The sequence below is a fragment of the Electrophorus electricus genome, chromosome 8 (genome assembly GCF_041902795.1).
Source record: "Electrophorus electricus isolate QZ-2024a chromosome 8, ASM4190279v1, whole genome shotgun sequence".
In the NCBI taxonomy this organism is placed as follows: Eukaryota; Metazoa; Chordata; class Actinopteri; order Gymnotiformes; family Gymnotidae; genus Electrophorus; species Electrophorus electricus.
The window spans coordinates 5,116,829-5,136,848 of NC_137504.1; the positions used below are offsets into that span (position 1 = coordinate 5,116,829).

General features: G+C 42.5%; 2 protein-coding genes across 10 annotated transcripts in view; both read left to right on the plus strand.

The window, feature by feature from the left end:
• Positions 1-16,317, plus strand: part of ehmt1b (euchromatic histone-lysine N-methyltransferase 1b) — a 39,099-nt gene extending 22,782 nt beyond the window's left edge. For 7 of the 9 annotated variants that reach the window (XM_027003670.3, XM_027003666.3, XM_027003665.3 and 4 more), the window contains 23 exons: positions 47-183; positions 547-702; positions 940-1,011; positions 1,800-1,917; positions 2,105-2,284; positions 5,730-5,875; positions 6,316-6,459; positions 7,253-7,479; positions 7,718-7,912; positions 8,138-8,220; positions 8,312-8,418; positions 8,558-8,680; positions 8,854-8,955; positions 9,099-9,203; positions 9,768-9,922; positions 10,202-10,369; positions 10,576-10,720; positions 10,845-10,922; positions 11,085-11,200; positions 11,281-11,367; positions 12,017-12,095; positions 12,609-12,784; positions 13,031-16,317. In XM_027003670.3, the coding sequence (XP_026859471.2) occupies positions 47-183; positions 547-702; positions 940-1,011; positions 1,800-1,917; positions 2,105-2,284; positions 5,730-5,875; positions 6,316-6,459; positions 7,253-7,479; positions 7,718-7,912; positions 8,138-8,220; positions 8,312-8,418; positions 8,558-8,680; positions 8,854-8,955; positions 9,099-9,203; positions 9,768-9,922; positions 10,202-10,369; positions 10,576-10,720; positions 10,845-10,922; positions 11,085-11,200; positions 11,281-11,367; positions 12,017-12,095; positions 12,609-12,784; positions 13,031-13,217 (3,086 nt within the window). In that variant the 3' untranslated portion in view covers positions 13,218-16,317. The remainder of the gene's footprint in view (positions 1-46; positions 184-546; positions 703-939; positions 1,012-1,799; positions 1,918-2,104; positions 2,285-5,729; positions 5,876-6,315; positions 6,460-7,252; positions 7,480-7,717; positions 7,913-8,137; positions 8,221-8,311; positions 8,419-8,557; positions 8,681-8,853; positions 8,956-9,098; positions 9,204-9,767; positions 9,923-10,201; positions 10,370-10,575; positions 10,721-10,844; positions 10,923-11,084; positions 11,201-11,280; positions 11,368-12,016; positions 12,096-12,608; positions 12,785-13,030) is intronic. The other 2 variants (XM_027003664.3, XM_081718948.1) reach the window with 2 other exon arrangements.
• On the plus strand, positions 15,770-19,132 carry LOC145658947 (uncharacterized). Its single transcript, XM_081718986.1, has 3 exons — positions 15,770-15,894; positions 16,510-16,804; positions 18,862-19,132. The coding sequence occupies exons 1-3, from the start codon at positions 15,834-15,836 to the stop codon at positions 19,130-19,132; spliced, it is 627 nt and encodes a 208-aa protein (XP_081575112.1). The 5' UTR covers positions 15,770-15,833.
• Positions 19,133-20,020: the final 888 nt, after the last annotated feature.

Consider the following 20,020-nt stretch of genomic DNA (forward strand, 5'->3'; position numbering starts at 1 on the left):
ATTTGGTGTTGTGTAGACATTTAAATGCATGCCTTTGTTTGCTCAGTAGCATCCGTGTTGAGAAAGAAGAAGAGAAAGATGGGAACGTACAGCCTCATTCCCAAGAAGAAGACCAAAGTCCTGAAGCAGCGCACAGTACTGGAGATGTTCCAGCGTATCTCACAATCTCCACCCAGTCCTCAGGTAAGATTTAACTCAGATGAACTCCACCTTAGGAATACATGTAAGCCTTCCCCAACAGCCAAGTTCAGACAAAACCTTGATGCATGTTGAAAGTTTTGCTTTTATTTTCGGTTCATGCTCTGTTGGCAGCCCGCACATTTGCGAGCTGCTGACAGGGTGTCATCCGAAACATATATGGATTGTATACATAGAAAAAGTATGTGGATTGTGTAATATCTTGTCAAAAAAATCCTCGAAAAACTTGTTTAGCTGTTTTGCATTGTTGTGTTGATCGGAGAACAGGCTGATTCTGAGCTGGTTTGAGGCGATTGGTTGATAAGGTTGAGAGCAGCAATGACCTCTTTGACCTCTTCTGCTCTACAGCAGCCAAAAGAGGCTGTACAGGTCAATGGAGAGCAGGGAGAGAATGAGTCTGAGGAAGAGGAGTCGGAGGAGGACTCGGAGGAGGAAGATGACTTGACTGGAGAAGAGACTGTCCCAGCATCTCAGGAGGGCAGCAGAATACCTTCTGTCCCACAGGTTTGGCCTTTTTTAATTTTTGAGATTTTGTTCACCTACCTGCTGATGTCCATCTCCTCTTTTTCTTTCTGTCAGCTACGCTAAAAACCAACCAATAAACAGAGCTGGTTGTGTCTGTATTGGTGACCAATGAGTAAACTTAAAACATTGGGGACAAATCAGTTCAGTATCGGTATAAAATACAAAACAAACACAAATCTTTGATCTAAAGCTGGTTGTTGCTTGTGTGTGATATAGCTTGGTGATGAGCAAGAGTCTGAGGAGTCTGCAGAAGAAGAAGGTGAAGAAGAGGAAGAGGAATCTGACTTGGTGAGATTTATAAAATATCCTCAAATCTAAAGACCTTGATCTGGACCGACATATCATTTGTCAAGCCCTGAGAAAAATGTAAGATTTTTGAAGATTTTTGAAGCTGGAACTATGATTTTATATTATTCAGGGGCCTTTGTGTCTTTTTGGGTTCTGTTTGCAGTATTATGATTAAAAAAATGGAGAAACATCTTTGGATCAGATTCAAGTATACTTTTAGAGATGAAAAGAAATTGTATGTTGCACTTTTTCAGGGCAGTCTTTGTCATATCTTTCAATTATGAAACTGGAAACGCACTGGTCTATATTCATATTTGTTCTTTAAGTTGAAAGCTCCATGTAGTAATATTATGACGTGTTATCCACTTGTCTTTCCCTGATTGGTCAGTCAGTCAGAGGATTAACGCAAGTCAGTTGTGAGTTCTTGATGGGAACAAACTAGGTCTGATTTAAGACATTAAGGTATGCGCTCTCATACCCAGATCAAACATAACCATGGGCTGAGGTCATTTACATATGAGCCCCCCATCAGTATGAGCTCCAGTAGCTCCCCTTTTAGAGGAGGTGGAGAATGGTGATAATGATTCCCAGGCGGTTCCCAGGGAACAAACATACTGTCCTACTGATAAATATGTAAGTTGTGCTTGATGATGAGAGCGTCTGCCAAATGCCATAAATGTAATTAAACAACATTTTAGTTTTGGATAAGATGTATTTGAGGCCTTTGTGACGAATAAGTTGGGTTTTTTATGAGATTTGAGGTTTACAAGTGATTTTGTTTACCTCAGAGTTTGGAATCTAGCTTGAAGAAGAAGTTGAAAAAAAAATCCAAGGGAGACAACCCATGGCTACGGCCAGCCCGGAAACGCAAGAAGAAGTTAAAGTCTAAGTCCGAGGGAATTCCTGGTAGAGTACCCTCTCCTTCATATGAGTAAAAATTATAGAGCTAATTTGCTTTAAACAGTTCATAGCCTAAACATTGTAATGAGAAGCACCACTGATTCAACACTTGAGGCCTCTCTCAAAAACACTATAATTTGCTTGCCCTGAGCCGCATAGTGTTGGAATAGTGTCGCTGATGATCTCCCCTCAGGTGTGGATGTCCAGACTCAGTCAGCGGCTCAGAGCCCAGGCCAAGCCCCTGCCTTGACCCCGGTTCCAGGCCCTGCCTGTTCCCCCACACCTGATGACCAAGGCAAAGAGTACACGGAGGTTCCATTAGACTCAATCGACCTGGAAGCCCAAGAACTTCTACTGAATACTCAGACCACAGGTGAGCAGAAGCCATTGTGCTTATACATACTACAGTTTTGTTTTTTGTTTTTTTACCATTCACATGGCATATTCTGATTAGATATACTTCGGTATAGTAGATGTACTTATAAATCATGTCCTGAGTGAATACGTTGTACTGGGACCTTTAGTTGGATTCAAATTGTCCATTTATTCCACTTAACGTTTTCTTGGAGTAAATATGTAGTAGTGTTGGTGGTATGGACTGTTAATTTCAGCCTAATTGTTAGTCACAACAGTGACATTTAAAATGGTGGGTATTTAAACACTGATTAGTATCTCTGAACATTTTGTACTTACTGAGCAGAGCTTGCTTTGGGTGGTGTCTGTTTGTTGTTCATTAAGCTGTGACTACAAACTCAGAAGGCCTAGTAGTTGATACTGTTGCCTTGCTGGTTCAGATGACTCATCAGCAGAGCAGTCCCTAAGGAAAGAGTGCCCCCTGGTGTTGAAACCAACATCCATACCATAAACAACTTTGTCAAGCATCTCTGATATGTTTAACTGTTTCCCAAAAATGCAATGCATCTAGCTGAGGATGTGCAGACGTCCAATGACCTTTTAGCTCGATGAAGTAATTTTTAATTTAAGTCAAGAAGCCATATGGTTCTTTTTAGTGTCCTGGAACTGTAAAATGAAATGTAAAATAATAAAATATTATCTAATGTAAAATATTTTAAAATGTCTCTATCAATAGTTTAAATTGTATTTCACACATAACTGGGGCCTGGTTCACAAGCAAACGGTGTCCTTGTGCGAATAGATTTAACGTTAAAAGCTTACTTAGGCTAAAGTTCAATTAATTTTAGTGATAAATCGTAAACGTACTATAGAACAGGGTTTAACCATGGGCAAAGTCCAGGTCATGCTACCAAACTGTTACTTGTGGTAAGTTCAGTAGCAGTGCACTTTTAATAATTGATTTGGGCATGAAATTTGCCAAAGTTACACTGCATCTTCCATTTAGTTATGTGACATTATTATATCAGAAATTAAAACTCTTGGTCTTAGAAATGGTTAATGGCTTTCTCATATAAATATTTGAATGCATTAAATATATAAAACCTGAATGGGCTGTGTACTTTGTTAAAAGTGCTTAATCCTTTGAGCGTAGAGATGTTGGATTTTTGCGTTGGAAAATGGATCACCTCAGAGCAACATATGTGCCACAGGTCTGCTGTGGACTGGAGGCTTCTATGTAGCAGACCACCCTCAACCTAGCACCAACACTACTATCTGAAAACTCCAGCAACATTGCTGTGCCTGTACCCTCATACCAACACCCCTGCCATGGCGGTGTCACTGCTGGGTTGAGTATGATCCAATTCCTAAATAATACCCGGGCAGCAGTTGCTCTGTTGGCAGTGTTGAAAGAGATAGAGGGTGACTATCAAATTGTACATGTCTGCAGTCTACAGTTGTATACTTATGAGAGTATTATGTTTCATTTGTCAGGGAACATGCAACAGAATACATTCATCTCAAAAGAGAAGAGATGCTTTTAACTTTTCCATCTACCCTCCCTGGGAAGGTAAACAAGGTGATTGATATTAAAACAGTCACATAAGGAGAGTGAACATGCATCAGAGTCTGATTAGGTTAATGCAACATGATGTTCATGAAAGTCTTAAACTCAGCACAGTGGCTAGCAGGTTCCATTGTTTAATAGATCTGAAAGAATAAGCCGATTATGCAAAAGTGGTAGCTTGGACAGGAATACGCTGTCCCCTGAACACAGACCATGTAGCCTTGCACGGACTCTGTGAAGCCAAACAAAGCTTTTCAAATATGAATAAGCCTAAACTCCAGAAGGGCATGCACGCGCGCGCATGTGTGTATGTGTGTGTGTGTGTGTGTGTGTATATATATATATATATATCTCAACATGATGTATTTGGAGAGCATTTGACAATGGTGTTATTCCATAATTTTGATGGCTTGCTTATAAAAAGACTTCCTGATCACCTTACTTGCCTGAGACTAACAAGATAAACAGTGAGAGATGATCACTGAATTAAACATTTACTAGATGCTTCAGTTGTGGGTGAATTTGTAATGTATCTAAAATTGGTCGATGTTATGTGGCACATCTTTGTGTTTCTAAGACCCGACTACACCTACTTGTTTCATGCGTTTCGCATATCTATATTATATCCAAATATAGTATCTTTGTTTTTGTAGATGTAAATATAATTTGTCTAATCATTGCCCTTAAGTCCTCATGGGCCTGTTTGCTGTTTTTCCTGGTGATTATATCACTCTATTTGCTTTGTCTTATTTAATTATCAAATTAAATATGACTTTGGTATTCGGTACCAGTCAAACACAAACTCCTTTAATTTTTACTATTTTCTACATTTTAAAAACGGGGAAGGTTTCAACTGATGAAATAACACTCATATGATTTATGCTGTGAGAAACAAATATTGACTTGGATTTTATATTCTTTGAAGTAACTATTCTATACTTTAATGACCGCTTTACATGCTTTTGGTATTGTCTTAACCAGCTTTATAATCCAGCCTCCTATGATGCCTTTCCATCAGTCTTGAAGACATTTTCACATTTGCAGAGCACATGTAGGGTGAGGAAGAAAAGTTCTGAAAGAAAACTATTTGCTGAGGGTGCAAAATTGTCTGTGTGTGTTTTGAAAATGAATTCATATATAAGCCAACACATTTTCCAAATTATATTTGTCTTAGATACAAACTTAAACATAATTCAATTATTCAATAATTAAGTTAAATGCCATTTTTACTATTAAAAACATGCATTTAGTCAGGCTTGTTTTATTTTTACAGCACAGTGTATTTGTAAAAACTCAGTTCAGCAATGTTTGAGACTGTGTACCATATTGAGTCATCTGGAACCTTCTGGCAACATCTTGAAGCTTTTACTTTGTGATTTTTATTCATTCAATTTGTTAAAATCCCCCATAAGAAGCATTACCTTCCCCTCATAGTGTTTAAGTAAATATAAGTAAGATTAAAAAAGAATTGAAAAACACAGACTGTGGTGGTGATCTGTTGGCATTCTGTAAATTACTTTTGGTGGTCAGTCAACTACCAAGACATTTCATAGGACAATGTAATGCTAACTCGAACACATTCACACAGAGGACTGTTAGGAGTTTCTAGTCATTTACATTGGATGCCTTGTTTCAGATAAATCAATACTCCAAACCCTTTACTCTAAACTCCTACATCTATAAGTATACCCAATAAAATGGCAGTGAAGTGAGTGAAACTGAAAGGTAGGTGTTCCCAATAAAGCTGCCGTATTGTGTATTGAGCGTATCGAGGCTAAACTAAGCAAGAACAACCTATACATTGTCTTAGCAATGTGCAGAACCTGGCATTGCAGAGAGCTCATATTTATTCTGCCCAGATCCTCACAGTGATGTCCCTGCTTTGTGTGTTTTTCAGGCGCATCGGGGCCACCAGCGGGCGCTGCCACTGACATGGTGCAGGAGCTCCCTCTCTGCAGCTGCCGTATGGAGACGCCCAAGAGCAGGGAGATCCTCACACTGGCTGACCGGAAGTGCATGGCCACTGAGAGCGTGGACGGACAGGTGAGATCATGCAGAGCCCCACCTAGAACCCACGAAAGAGAACACTGGCTATAAGCCTTTTATTTTATTATGTAAGCCTTATTTCTCAACGAACTCTTTAGTGTTACTTCATGCTGTTGGAGTTCAGTTCATAAACTGGAGTCCAGGTATCGTTCTTTTCTTGAAAATGAGATAACAAAAATACAAATGTTATAAAGCCTGTTGTGTTTAATATTATTTCATGTTGAAAACAAGTCGGTTACTCCGTTCTTCCTTTCTCCTTGATTTAACATTCATAACCTAATTAATTAAAGGTTCAGTGGTACTTCGAAGGAAGCCTGTATGTGGGTGTGAATTGCGAGCAGCCTCTCCACTCTGATTAACTTTCTCAAATTTAGAAGGAAGCCTTTGACATGTTGAACTCCGTGATGAGTAGACTGTTTGTTTTTTCCTGCATGTAGCTGAGCCGCTGCCAGAGTGCTGTGCTGAAGCACGAGATGATGAGGCCGTCGAACTCTGTGCAGCTGCTAGTGCTATGTGAGGAGCACCGCACGGGAATGGTGAAGCACCAGTGCTGCCCGGGCTGCGGCTATTTCTGCAGGGCGGTGAGTGCTCAGCTTCACCCAACACAGGTTGCCAGCCTAATCAATGAGACCATAACTTCGGCTGTGTTCAGACTGCAGGCGAATCAGATTTGTTTCTCAAATCAGATCTTTTCAGACGACTGTCTGCACTGCACTGTTGCAGTGATCAGATGGGATTTGTGTGTCCAGACATCACCAGGCTATCTGCATGTGCTGTGGTAATGACATAGGCATCAGTAACTATGTAGTTATGCTGGTGAATTGTTCTGGTTGGGTTCTTCCAGCTTCAATTGTACATCACTTCATTTACTGTTCTCTTCCACAGTGCTTACAAGTTCTCTGGTATGAATCTTGGCACCCCCGACATCGTCATTTATTATATTGCGAGTGATGCAAAAGACACTTTTAAAATCCAATTTGAGCATCCAGACTGAGATGCAACAGTAAAATCTGATTGGAATTGCATTTTAAACCACCTACATATGTGGTGTGGATCTGATTTGCAACAATTCGTATAGTTGTGTGTTTTTGTTTTGTTTTTTAGCGTCCAGACTATCAAAAATCAATCTGGATGCAATATGGATAACTCGCATTCAGACGTTTGAGCTATAACTTGTTAAATAGTAGCTGATGTGAAGGCAAATAAGTGCTTTTATATGCTATCGTCTGAGATTTCTGCACATTCTGTACATGAAATGGAAGAGCATTGTTCCTAAATAAATTCCTTGGTAAGATTAAAAAATCTTGCTTATTTGTTGCCACAGACAAATCTCATTAAGTCATCAGGCATGTACCTAACTACCTTTAACTGTAGGGAACCTTCATGGAGTGCCAGCCAGAAGTGAACATCACCCACCGTTTCCATCGGTCCTGTGCGTCAGTGCTGAAGGGCCAGAGCTTCTGTCCACACTGTGGTGAGGATGTCAGCAAAGCCAAGGAAGTCACCATTGCCAAGGCTGACACCACTTCCACCGTGCCCCCCAGCCAGGGCCCCAGCACTCCGGGCACCTCGGAGGGTAGGGCGGACACCACCACTGGAGGGTATGCAACGTCAAACACTGTTTCATTTTTCAAATGGTTTTGTAGAGTGATGCACTGATTCTGGTCACTGGCTGCTTAGTTACAGTCAGGAATGACATACCATTGGCATGGTGAGAGCATTGTTTCAAAGATGCAGTACATCTGTCGCAGTTTTTTTTTTTTTTTTTTCTTCTCCATAGTAAAAGTGATTGCACTTACTGTGCAGGTTGTAACATCTGTAGGTGATTTGTCATTTTAGGCCATCTCACCTCTCTTTGCCTGGAGAGGGTAAAGCAGACAGCACCTTATCCAGAGCTCCAGAAGCTGTGGATGGGTCTGCTTCTCCAGGGACCAGCAGACCAGGGCTTTTGGGTTCAGTAGCAGGGACTGGATTTTCAGCAGGACCCCCTAAAGAGACTTTGGAAACCATCCTACTTGCACTGGATTCAGAGAAGTAAGAAAGGACCCAACACAGTACATCTTTACATTATACTCAGACAAATACAAGCTTGTCCATGATATGCTTTATTGGTCATGATGTATTACATGTAATCCAGTCAGCAAAGTTGTCTATAGTTAAACTAATAAGATTGACTAAGATTCCACTTATGTGTATGTGTAATGTGTATGCAAAATTGACTCCACTATCGGTATTTCACTTTTCCCATTTTCTTCTCAGGCCCAAGAAGCTTCGCTTTCATCCAAAACAGCTGTATATTTCTGCCAAACAGGGAGAGCTGCAGAAGGTCTTACTCATGCTGGGTAGGTCACGCTCCACAGTCTGGCCACATTGTCGTTATCATTCTTTTTAGTGCTCACTGGAGGATGCGAGCATGTCTTTCTGTGTCCTCAGTGGACGGAATCGATCCCAACTTTAAAATGGAGAGCCAGAGCAAGCGCACACCACTCCATGTAGCAGCTGAGGCTGGACACCAAGAGGTCTGCCACATGTTGGTCCAGGTGACTATTATGTGGATTAGCTGTTTTACCTTGGTTTCAGGGAGCTAATCCTGCACTGTTTCAGGAGCTGGCAGGTGTTTTTTCCTTCTCCTTTTAAATAACGCCCTTTTGTTAAGGTTGTTTTCGGTTTGCTTCCCAGGCCGGTGCTAACCTAGACATATGTGATGAAGACCAGCGCACGCCTTTGATGGAGGCCTGTGAGAACAATCACCTAGAGACAGTGCAGTACCTACTGAGGGCTGGAGCCATTGTCTCGCACAAGGTCCTTTAGCTGGAATACTTTAGCACTGAGTCCACTGTACACATAGGCTGACACATGACTGCTGCCACTACTTCCATATGAATGTTCATTTTCAAATGTTTAGTTGTTGAAATACTTTGAGGCTTGTTTTTCTGAAGAATTAAATGCTTATTTTCTGTTTTCTTGTTATTCAGGATGGTGAAGGCTCTACCTGCCTTCACCTTGCTGCTAAGGTTGGACATTTTGGTATTGTGGAGCATTTGCTGTCTACAGGTTTTGTAGATATTAATTGTCAGGTATATGGTGTTTCATTTCACTTCATATCACCTCTGTTATATCATTTTTGATATTTTGCCACTTCAGACAGTCATGCCCTCGGGTTATGTTATTTTGGTTTGTATTTGGGGATATCATATTCTTAGCTGTGCTCTGTTTGCAGGACGATGGAGGCTGGACAGCAATGATTTGGGCAACGGAGTACAAACACATAGAACTGGTCAAGTTGCTGCTATCAAAAGGTGCTGACCCAAACATCAGAGACAAGGTCAGTGTAAGCCTTCAGACGTGCACGGCTCAAAATATGTTTTACTGCATATGGGTTTCAGATGTGGTTTTTAGAGCTAGGAGTTTTGAACTGAGGTTCACCCTTCAGTGGTCTCTGTGGTTATAGAGGTCAAGCTGGTACAGGTTTACCAAGCACAGCAGTGTTGGAGGCCTTTTTAAGAAGTGTTACAGGAGATTTCAGTTAAAATGGGAGTAGCCACCAAAACCATGTATCCAGCAGTGGTTCTGTGTTCAGAAACTGAATGGTTGGAGCAGGGATGCCCAACTCGTTATCTTCAGTAGTATCTAAATATCAGTGTGCTGAAACTAAACGCAGGAAGATAGTAGATCTCCATAACTAGTATAGGGCACCTCTGGGCTAGAGGATGGCTAACACCAGATCTTGTGGTGACAGATGGGCTCTAGAGGTGTTTTGTTTATATTTAACATTGACGGTGACTGTATATTTGAGACTCTTTGGCTTATTGTTTTAGAAGTCTGCCTTGTTTGCTGCTAGATGCAAAATTGGGACATTGTTTTATTGTGTGTTGCCTCATGTTCTCAGGAGGAGAATATCTGTTTGCACTGGGCAGCATTCTCTGGCTGTGTGGAGATTGCGGAGATTCTCCTGGAGGCCCGGTGTGATCTTAACACGGTCAATGTCCATGGAGACTCACCTCTGCACATTGCATCACGGGAGAACCGGCTGGAATGCATCATGTGAGTGCAAACTGATGTGGAGCCTTGAGGTCCCACGCATGTTCCACAGCTCTGCAGGCTTTTTGCTAATCAGCACAAAACAGCTGTGGGTATACATGGAAATCACAAATTCAGTCTGAGAAGCTTTTAAATGAGGAGGGACATTTCCTCAGACACTGTGCCTGTAGATTTTAATAAGATATTGTGTAAATTGGAACCCGGAGTATATATATGCATTGCGACCAATGGCACTCCAATGCAAATGGAGGAAAAAACACAACTCCAATGCAACCCCTGCAGCTTGTTTCTGTCGCGTGGGGCTGATGTGAGCCAAAAGAACAGGGAAGGAGACACGCCCATGGAGTGCTGCAGTCAGAACTCCAAGGTGTGGAGCACACTGCAGGCCAGCAGGAGGCAGAGGGAGACCAGCGGTGACGAGAGTTCTCCAGGAGAGAAACTCCTCAACAGGTACCTCAGTGAGGCCTGGACCACCTTCTCATTGCCTTTCATTCTGGGGTTCATTTTTCCCCCACTCATTCTTTCCTGTTTCTCATGTGGTGGTAATTTATAATACGTTTATAATAATAAGTTTATAATGAGTATAATAATTTTTAACTTGTTCCAGTGTTTGTGACCGAGTTGCCGATTTTGGTCTTTCACCTGCATGTGTTCAGGGACATAGCACGGGGCTACGAGAGAGTACCTGTCCCATGTGTAAATGCTGTGGACAGTGAGGCTTGTCCTGATGACTACAAATACGTCCCTGACAACTGCGTCACCTCCCCCATGAATATTGATAAAAACATTACTCACTTGCAGGTAAAATGCACAGTGATGCATCTCTGTGGCCACATTTGTTCTAGGAGGAGCCTACCTGTGAAAGTCTCGCAGATCATGATGCCAGTCTCTAATGGAACAGAATGTTTTTTTATGTCATCCACAGTATTGTGTTTGCAAAGATGACTGCTCTTCAGCCACCTGCATGTGTGGCCAGCTCAGTCTGCGCTGCTGGTATGACAAGGTGAGACCCAATAACTTATAGCCCAGAGAAAAATGGCCTGCATATCCCCACTCTTTCAGAACATCAAAGGTGTGTGGCTAACCAGAGCCCAGTGCAGTCCTGAACTACTAACCCAAATGTCCCCAAAGTTTTTCCACATGCGCTTTCTTTCTGCTCTCCCAGGAGAGTCGACTGCTTCCGGAATTCTGTTGCGAGGAGCCGCCTCTCATTTTTGAGTGCAACCATGCCTGCTCCTGCTGGAGAACCTGCAAGAATCGCGTCGTTCAGAACGGACTTCGGTATCCTATCCCAAAACATATTCCAAGTTTTCTCGATGTTCTTCCTCAGTGTTTCTTACTGAATGACCTGTTGCTCCCAGGACCAGACTGCAACTGTTCAGGACTCAGAACATGGGTTGGGGCGTTCGCACGTTACAGGATATTCCTCGAGGAACGTTCGTCTGCGAGTGAGCCTCTGTCTTTTTGTCTTCCTGTCTGTCTATCTCTCTCTGAACATGGGCATCCACTCAGAATTGGAGTCTTGCTTCTGTGGGTTGTAATGTTTTGAAGATTAAGATTCCCTTTATTGATCCTCATGGGGGACATCCAAGTGATACATCAGCTCCAGCTCAGAATAAATAAGAGTTAAAGCTAGAATTACAATAAAAGAAAGTTTTTATTTTTACTATGGGGACAATTACTATACACAGTTGCCTAAGTGAAATGGAAGTGACCGTGTGAAATAGCAGCAGGTATACAACGTTGAGGACTAATGGGACTATAGACAATGTCAGTGCAACAGTGGTATACTGTATAATTATTGTAACATATGTAGTATACAATAGTAGTAGAACAATCAATAGAACAAGTGTGTGTGTGTGTGTGTGCGTGCGCGTACGTGCGCGGGCGGTATGTAATGATTTGCAAGACATCTAGTGCAGTCGAAGTTGTAGGAAGAGGCTCTTGAGTTATTGTATGAGGAGGGTGCTGGCCAGCAAGAAGACAGACTGTGTCCTCAGCTTTTGTTATATAGTCTGATTGCAGTGGGCACTATCAGACTATCATTTTGTGTATTTATGCAGCACTAATGCCTCTCCTGCTGCCTCCTTTGTGCAGATACGTGGGTGAGATCATCTCGGACGCGGAGGCCGACGTCAGGGAGGATGATTCCTACCTTTTCAGCCTGGACAGCAAGGTAGCAGCAGACTTCAAACGCTTGTCCCACACTGCCACCTTGGCTTGTGTGGTGTACCTCAGTGCAGAGGTGCTAGCCTGGGGCTTGAAGGAGACAGATTCCCAGTGGTTTGACAAATTGAACTGCCTGCCTTTTTTAAACATTTTACCATGGTAGTAAACAACTTTACATTGCATACCATATCAGCAGAATAATTTGAAATTATGTTAGAAACTCTGCAGTTATTCTTGACTGTTGGATGTTTTAAGTTTGGGCAACCCTGGCTTAAGTAACTGGCATAATGAGCATTAATGTGAGCTAGGTTGGACAGCTATCAGCAAAACCTGGTGAAACTACCAAGCAATCAAGCTTCAATCTGACACCCCAGGAAGCTGGCTTTCCTTTAATCCCTAATTCTCTCGAACAGTTCTCCTGTTGTGATCAGTCACTTGTGCTTATCTTTTCTTCTTTTCCACCATTCCACTTAACTATTCTCTTAGCTTTCCTGAGCCAATAAGAATTGTTTTATTGCAGGCCGGGGATATGTACTGTATCGATGCTCGTTTCTACGGCAACATCAGTCGGTTCATAAACCACCACTGTGAGCCGAACCTGTTTCCGTGCCGAGTGTTCACCTCGCACCAGGACCTGCGCTTTCCGCACATCGCCTTCTTTGCCAGCAAGAACATCAGCACTGGGGACGAGCTAGGGTGAGCCCTCGATCAGCGTGGCCCGATAAGGAGCAGCTAGCCCGCAGGGCCACCCTGCCAGCTACGGCCATCAAGGCATTAGTTTGCATTATCAGATCAGTGGAGTGTAATTAGGAACAATTAAACATGGTTGGAGATGGAGCTCAATGGAACAGAATGGAATAAAATGACATGGGGCGGGGTGGGGTGTTTGTTTTCTTTTGCTGTAAGATTTCATTGTCCTTGCATGCTGGCTTGTGTCTCCAGGTTTGATTACGGCGATCACTTCTGGGACGTGAAGGGTAAGCTGTTCAGCTGCCAGTGTGGCTCGTCTCAGTGCAAGCACTCAGCAGCGGCCGTCGCACACCAGCAGGCAGACAGCACGCCGGGCGAGCAACAGACCACCACCCTCCCGGACACCAGCTCGTCCATCACGCCCCCGAGCCCCAGCTGAGCCCCCCCCGGCCTGGGCTCCCCCGCCTTCCCCGCCTTGCCTGGGCTACCGTTCCTTGCCCTCTACCAGCTGCCCGCACCATCACCTCCGTCACCAGCACACCCCGGCAGTGCCCAAGTCATGTGGGGAGTCCTGGGAAGCAGCCTGCCTGCACCACAGGCCTCTCACTCCAACCTCGCCGCCTGCCTGACGGAGGGGCATGCACGCAGACCGAGAAACTGGGCGTGCTCGGTAGAGGAGACGGACGGACACAGACTGACTTGTCAGCGTCTAGTTCTTCTGGTTTAGGATGGCATTTGTTTTCCTGTTGCAAGGGGCTGCCACATACAAGCTTGCGCGCGTGAGCTAAACTGTGCCAAGTTGCCCTGCAGGATTCCTCATCACTCTGTATCTGTTTGGAGCGTGTGAGAGCTCATGTCATTCTGTCACCTTCTGTTCCCTGCAGCCAGTGTCCACGCACAATTCAGTGACCAAGATGTGTTTACTTCACGTCAACCTTTTTTGGAACATCTGGGACGCATTCACTCACAGCACACTGACCTTTCTCAAGGACTTCACTTTCCAGGCATTTATGATGACAAACATTTGAAATTCCAAATTAAATTGTTGGCTAAATATTTTGAAATTCAATCAGGTTTTTTTTTTTTTTTTATATAAAACCCTTCAAGTTATTGTATTTTTTTAAACCGCTTCGTAGCATATCCCGATTGTTTGATGATCGATTATATTGGAATAGTCTTCACGTGCAAATCGATACCAGTATGTTCCAAGCCCAGTCTTAATGCTTTGTGGACCACACTGAGCTCATGTGGTTATTATTGACTCATTTGCAGACAATTCTGAACATCTGTTAATGTGGTTAAACTCTCATAGCTGCTGGCCGCTTGTTAGCGTATTTGCAGATCTCTTTTGCTGATCAGTACCCATCTGTTGGGTTTGTTCTCCTAGCCCGACACAGACAAGGGGAGGTTCTGGAAGTCTCGGTGATAAACTGCCCATTTTGAATCATCTCCCGCATGTTGCTGGCTTCGACAGGTTTGCCTAATATGAAATGCACACCTTATTCTATTCAATTGCTATAATTCCTGAGCTGGTTTGATTTTGGTTTTGCTTCAGTCATGCCAGCCCATTGGCCCTTCCTGTGCTGTAGGAGTGGACTGCTCTAAACACGTTTGTGGTTTCCATGGCTTGGCCCTTCCTGCTACCTGTCCAGAAATGTTGCTGTTTCGAACATTTCCTCTCAACAGCAACGATCCTTTTGTATTTCTCTTGATTAACATGGCAAGACTTCAATAGTTTGCTTAAAAGACCATGAAAAATCAAACTACAGACATTTTGGTCAAAGAATGTGTGGCTGGACAATAGGATATTGCAAATGGTGCTGAAAAAAGGTTTTGTTTTATGTTATTTTTTTATTACTCACTATGAGAATACAAGATGTAAAATAAGATGAAGCAAGTGTTGCTTTTTTCTTCATTTTTACACTTAAATTTACCTCTGGTTTTCTAACTCTAGTCGTCATCGTTAGCCTGTTCCTATTTTGTTAAATGCGTTCATGTTGCTAGTGAAGCTATTATTCTGTCGTTTTAAATGTTGGTAGTATAGTCACGTTATTTGTGCTGATTCTGACATGTAGATCCAAAACACTGCAAAATGAAAGGAAAAAATGTTACATATTTCTCAAGGTAGACACGATGCTCCAATGCATCGAATGGTTGTATATTTTTGTTTGTTTTGGTTTTTTTTTCCTTCAATAAATGTACTTCTAATAAAACAGGTAAAAATAATCTTTTGACTAACAACTACTAATACTGCCGATGTCAGATATTTCCATTTACTTCAGCTGTGCACTACCTGCCTTGCTGTAAGCAAGCACTGGCTGGGACTGAATAAACGACTGCCACAGACTAACCAGGACCAACTAAGTAACCAGGTCCTACTAAATAAACAGGACTAAGTAGCTGGTACTGACTAAGTAACCAGGACTGACTAAATTGAAAAATGTTGAAGAATCCACGCAGTACTGCCAAAGTTCAGCTTCATTTGCCACAGAGAACTTGCTCATGTTTAAACTCTCATGCATGTATGAGCTTAAGAATGCAACTAACATGAAGGGCTTTTCGGTCTCTGTCAAGTTCCAGGGCTGATCTGCAGGTTTTTACAGGTGAGTGTTTTTTCTTTTATTCTTAAACACTCAGTTCTTATCTTTGAATTTTGAATCTGCACCACTATGAACAAGGTCAAAGTAAGCCAGTGCTCCAGAACAAAGTGAAACATGAAGCAGGAAGTCTCTGATTGTTCCCCAGCAGTCTTTTCAGTTTCTAAAAATGATATGATGGTTCTCTTCCTGATTATGGAGAGAAATACTTGATTCAGAGATAAGTCAAACAGGGGACTGGGGAAAAGGCTTTTAAGGAGCCAGACAGGAAACTGCCTTTCCGCATTCCACAGAGCCAAATCTAGAGGCCCAGTTCCTGTGTCTTCATCTTTTAGTGTCAAGTGCATTGGGGAGGACTGCTTTGAGTGCATCCACTTTCTGAGTATGAGCCTATTGGCACCCGAGAACTCGGATCTTAAACGTCCTAAAGCAACAACATTAAGGGCCGACAGCAAGCCATGAGAGGAGCGGAGCACCAAAGCTCCAAATGGACGGAAAGGAGAGCCACAGTGGTGTACGGTAGGACCACCTTGGCTTCCCAGCTGTGACTGGTGTAGTTTATGCATTGAATTACCAGCCTTTACCTAATCCAGCTAACGGTGCATGTACTTGTTTTAATGTAACTTTATTTATCTTCTAATACGTAAACCATCACCTTTTGGCACTTAACACTTTTGAGTTGACAGTGTAATTACATTAGGGGTCTATGCACTTGTGTGAGAGAGTAATGGTAACGCACCCTTTTTTTTCTTTCTTTCTTTTTTTTGCACCATGTACGTAGATTATATTCTTTGCAGATTAAATAAAACTGAATTCAAATGTTACACTTAAGATCATGAAAACATTTTGTTAGAAATTCACTGTAAATTCCAGTTAAACCATGGGCCTTTTAGGTGTGTAATGTTTGTAAATGAATTCCTAATAAAAGTATTTTGTGCTAAACTGAAATGTCTGGCCCATATTACATTTACTATGTCTTTTGTAATTACAATAATGAGTCAGAAGTTTTGCAAAGGCCTTGACGTTCATGGTCACATTAATATTTGCTGTTAATTTCCCTGGTAGCCTGAACATCCTTTTAATTAAGACGTCTGTTTTGACCTGGCGCCCCTGTGCTCGCTTGCGTGACTGAAGCTGTCCGCTCGGCCACGTTTGGCACATGGCGCATGCTAACCCAGGGTGCCGAATGCAGCTCCTGGACTCGGTCCGCTGAGCTGCCGGACAGGCAGAAAAACAGGAGGGCGGCAGTCGCAGACCTGTCAGGCGCACTCGGCGAAGCCGCTCAGACGCACAAAGGCCTCCCGAGCACCGCACAGACGAGTGGATATCACTCAGTTGTCGACCTGGAAAGGTGCGCAGGCATGGACCACGCAGATATCATCAGTACGCACGAAACGCCCCAGGAGGGTGTCACGCTGTGGTTCGGCAGGTAAGATCCCAGGAAGAATGCAGGCCGCACCCAGACGTCTGCGGTTAACTCCGTCTGACACGTTTCCCTAAGCACACACCTGAGAAATGGTAACTGAACAATATACCCCGTTAAAGGCCTGATGAGGTGTTGTAGGCCAATTTGAATACTGCAAATGGGCCACTGAATAAAATCTGCATCAAAACCCATTCTTAAAGCTTAAAGGCAAATCTCACTCCTCAAGGTTAAGGGAAGAGGTGATGTAGAATTGACTAATAAATAATTGTTTTCTATATTATATAAATCTATTTGCCGATTTATGTAGAACACAACTTTCAAGTATATTTTTGTTAATTGGTTAACTTACCAAATTGTAAAAATGGACTGCTAATTTGTAATATACACTTTGCACCACTAGATGGAGGTAAAGACGAGGATTAAAAAGTCGTGTCGCGTGCAGGCAGAAGAGCCTGTGTCTGTTGTAGACCGACATTCTCAGTACCAAGACTTTTACTTTATTTTAAAAAGGCTATGGATTGAGCATTTGATTTTAAGGTTTCTGCGAGCAGTTCATATTCTAACGGGGCGTATGACTTTCTTAGTAATCCTCCCTTCATTAGAAATCTCTCGCGCGCGCACGCAATTTTTTGCTCTCTTCAATTTACTCTATTTAACAAAGAATTGTCCCATGCAAAACCTTGTTATTTACGTACGAATTTAAATATTCTTTAAGAATTTCTCTATCACGCATGGTTTTTGTTTTTGTTCCAGCATTGGACACTGAAGGGGGATTTTTTTTTGTCACTTCAGTTTTAATGAAGGCCCAAGTACTTATTAGAAAATGTAATTGCTCTGTCACTTAAAAACCATGTATGATTTAAAAAAAAAAAAAAAAAAAGAATTTTCGAATTCAGTGTAAGCGGTATCAATGTCCACCTATTTTAATTCGAACCAAAAAAAAGGTTCGAATTTTGTTGCTCAGTGTTGGTGACTACATTGTTCATGAACCCAAAACGTCCCTGACTAGATGTACGACTCAACTAATGCTCTTGTCCTTATCATCAATCTCCCACATCCTCCATTATGTCTAAACCTGAACAGCATCAAAAACGTAAGACTACTGGAGGACCCTAAGGACCCACCTTCTAGCAGTACACACACTGAGCAATGCTTTATTTCCCCAGTTCGTCATGACTTTAGCAGTTTCACTATCGATGCGGCTGCTGTAATAATGATTAAGATTGTGTTCTTATAGCAAACCAATGGGAAAACGGAACTGTTGAAAACACCTCACACGCCTTAAGCAACGTTTTTCTCTCCTTTTATTGTAGAGAAACCATAATATAAAATGTAAAAGTCCAATGTCGACATTTAATGGGAACTTTTAAACATAAAGATAAGCAACTGTTAAAACTTTATTACATGGTACTTGGTAAGCACCAACCAACACGTCGCCTCCGCGTAACCCGCTCTCCAGCAGGTGGCTTCAGCTTTAGACACATGTAACCACACTTAAGGACGAGGGCTGCCTGAATCGCTTACATTGGTGGCGGGCACCTAAGTGGAAGTCGGGAGAAGCAGCGCTGTATGAATTTGTTTTTGAAACGCGAACGTTTTTAAGTACCAAACGTCTGTACGCGATAAAGAAGGATTTGCGTGTGCATTGCTGTTTTCTGTGCGCCTTTTTTCTCTAATATGACGCACAAGTGATGTTTACATATTGGTTACGTGACCTGTCATCGTGGATGAGGTTTCTTTGGGTGTAGAACGCGGAATGGATTGGATGTCGGATGTTATTTGGTCTTGTGAAAAGCGCTTCATGAGGATTATATAAGTTTTCTGTGTTTTTGTAGTTTCCTTGCGGATGGAATGAGAGGCGACGGCGCGCGGAAAAAAAGATTAAATCAAGAGCAGACAGTTTTTATTTAAAAAAAAATCAAACAAAAAATAAATAAATAAAACAACATACACGCGATGGAGACTCTAAGTCATAACATATGTATGTACTCTGTTGTTTTCCCTGCTTCTCGTATCTGATGTTCATTTGGATTTTACCTGTTGGATATCCGCATGTTTAGGATGGCTCGCTTTGGAGACGATCTACCCACCCGCTATGGAGGTCCACCAGGCGCTGGAAGAGGGGGAGCCCGGGCGGGAGGTCCCCCAGGCGGCCAAAGGATGTACAAACAGTCGATGGCTCAGAGAGCCAGGACAATGGCTTTATACAACCCTAAACAAACCAAACAGAACTGCTTTACTGTCAACCGGTCTTTATTCATCTTTAGCGAGGACAACGTAATAAGAAAATACGCCAAGAGAATAACGGAATGGCCATATCCTTCCTGCTAAAGCCTTGATGTGAAATTTGATGCAACCATTTAACAAATAACCCCTAAAATTATATATCGGTGATAAAATGTAGACTCCGCTGTGTATACAATTTTATGACACATTAATGATAGGGAGTCGAGTAACCTTCTTTGCCACAAGTGTGACAAAATTGTTATAGGTATTTTAATATTAATGGAATATAATCAAAAACACTCATCCGGCGAGTATGCCGGGGTGTTGTCTTGTGCGCTATTTTATTCGGTTGTCTAAGGGCAGAAAGTCGAGCACTCGCACAGCTGTACGCAGACGTTGAAGGCAAAGTGAAGGCTCGGGGTGAGAGAACCGACCGCACGTATAAACCCACAGCACGTGCAGACATTAGCCATGACGTCCAGTCTCTTCCAGTTAAAGAGATTTACATGTAATTAATGTCAGCAATACATGTAGAGCCCGCTGCTACATCCTATCATGCAACGCAGATGTGACAAGTAACCCGAGTGACCAAAGCATCTGTGCTGTTTTTTTTTTTTTCTCGCAACCTTTCTTTTTTTTCCTCTCTCCATTGAGTCGAGATGCAAAGCATGAACAGCTTTTACGGTTCTGTGCATCGGCTGTTTTTTTTTTCTATAGCCAGCCACGTGTTTCGCCGAACGGAGCAATTAATTATCTTACCAGGGTGACACTGTTCACCTCTTACGCGGAATATCCCCAGCCGAGTACGGAGGAATAACCCACCGAATCGTTTTACTCAAGAACGACGGTTCCGAAAAGGTGCTTTCCAGGGTACTGAAATATCGCAGTGAATAACAAGTGTGGAGTTTTAGGCTGGATGAACAAAGAGCGTTTCCCGTAAACCTACCGTTTTTCGTGTTAAAAACAGCACATAACACCGCGTTTCCTTGTTGT

Excerpts from the sequence above, each read along its gene's own strand:
- LOC145658947 (XM_081718986.1), top strand. The coding sequence starts at position 15,834 with ATGAGAGGAGCGGAGCACCAAAGCTCCAAATGGACGGAAAGGAGAGCC. Across the intron at positions 15,895-16,509 it reads GAGAGCCACAGTGGTGTACG|CTGTCCGCTCGGCCACGTTT; the intron begins GTAGGACCACCT and ends GCGTGACTGAAG. Across the intron at positions 16,805-18,861 it reads GTCACGCTGTGGTTCGGCAG|GATGGCTCGCTTTGGAGACG; the intron begins GTAAGATCCCAG and ends CCGCATGTTTAG.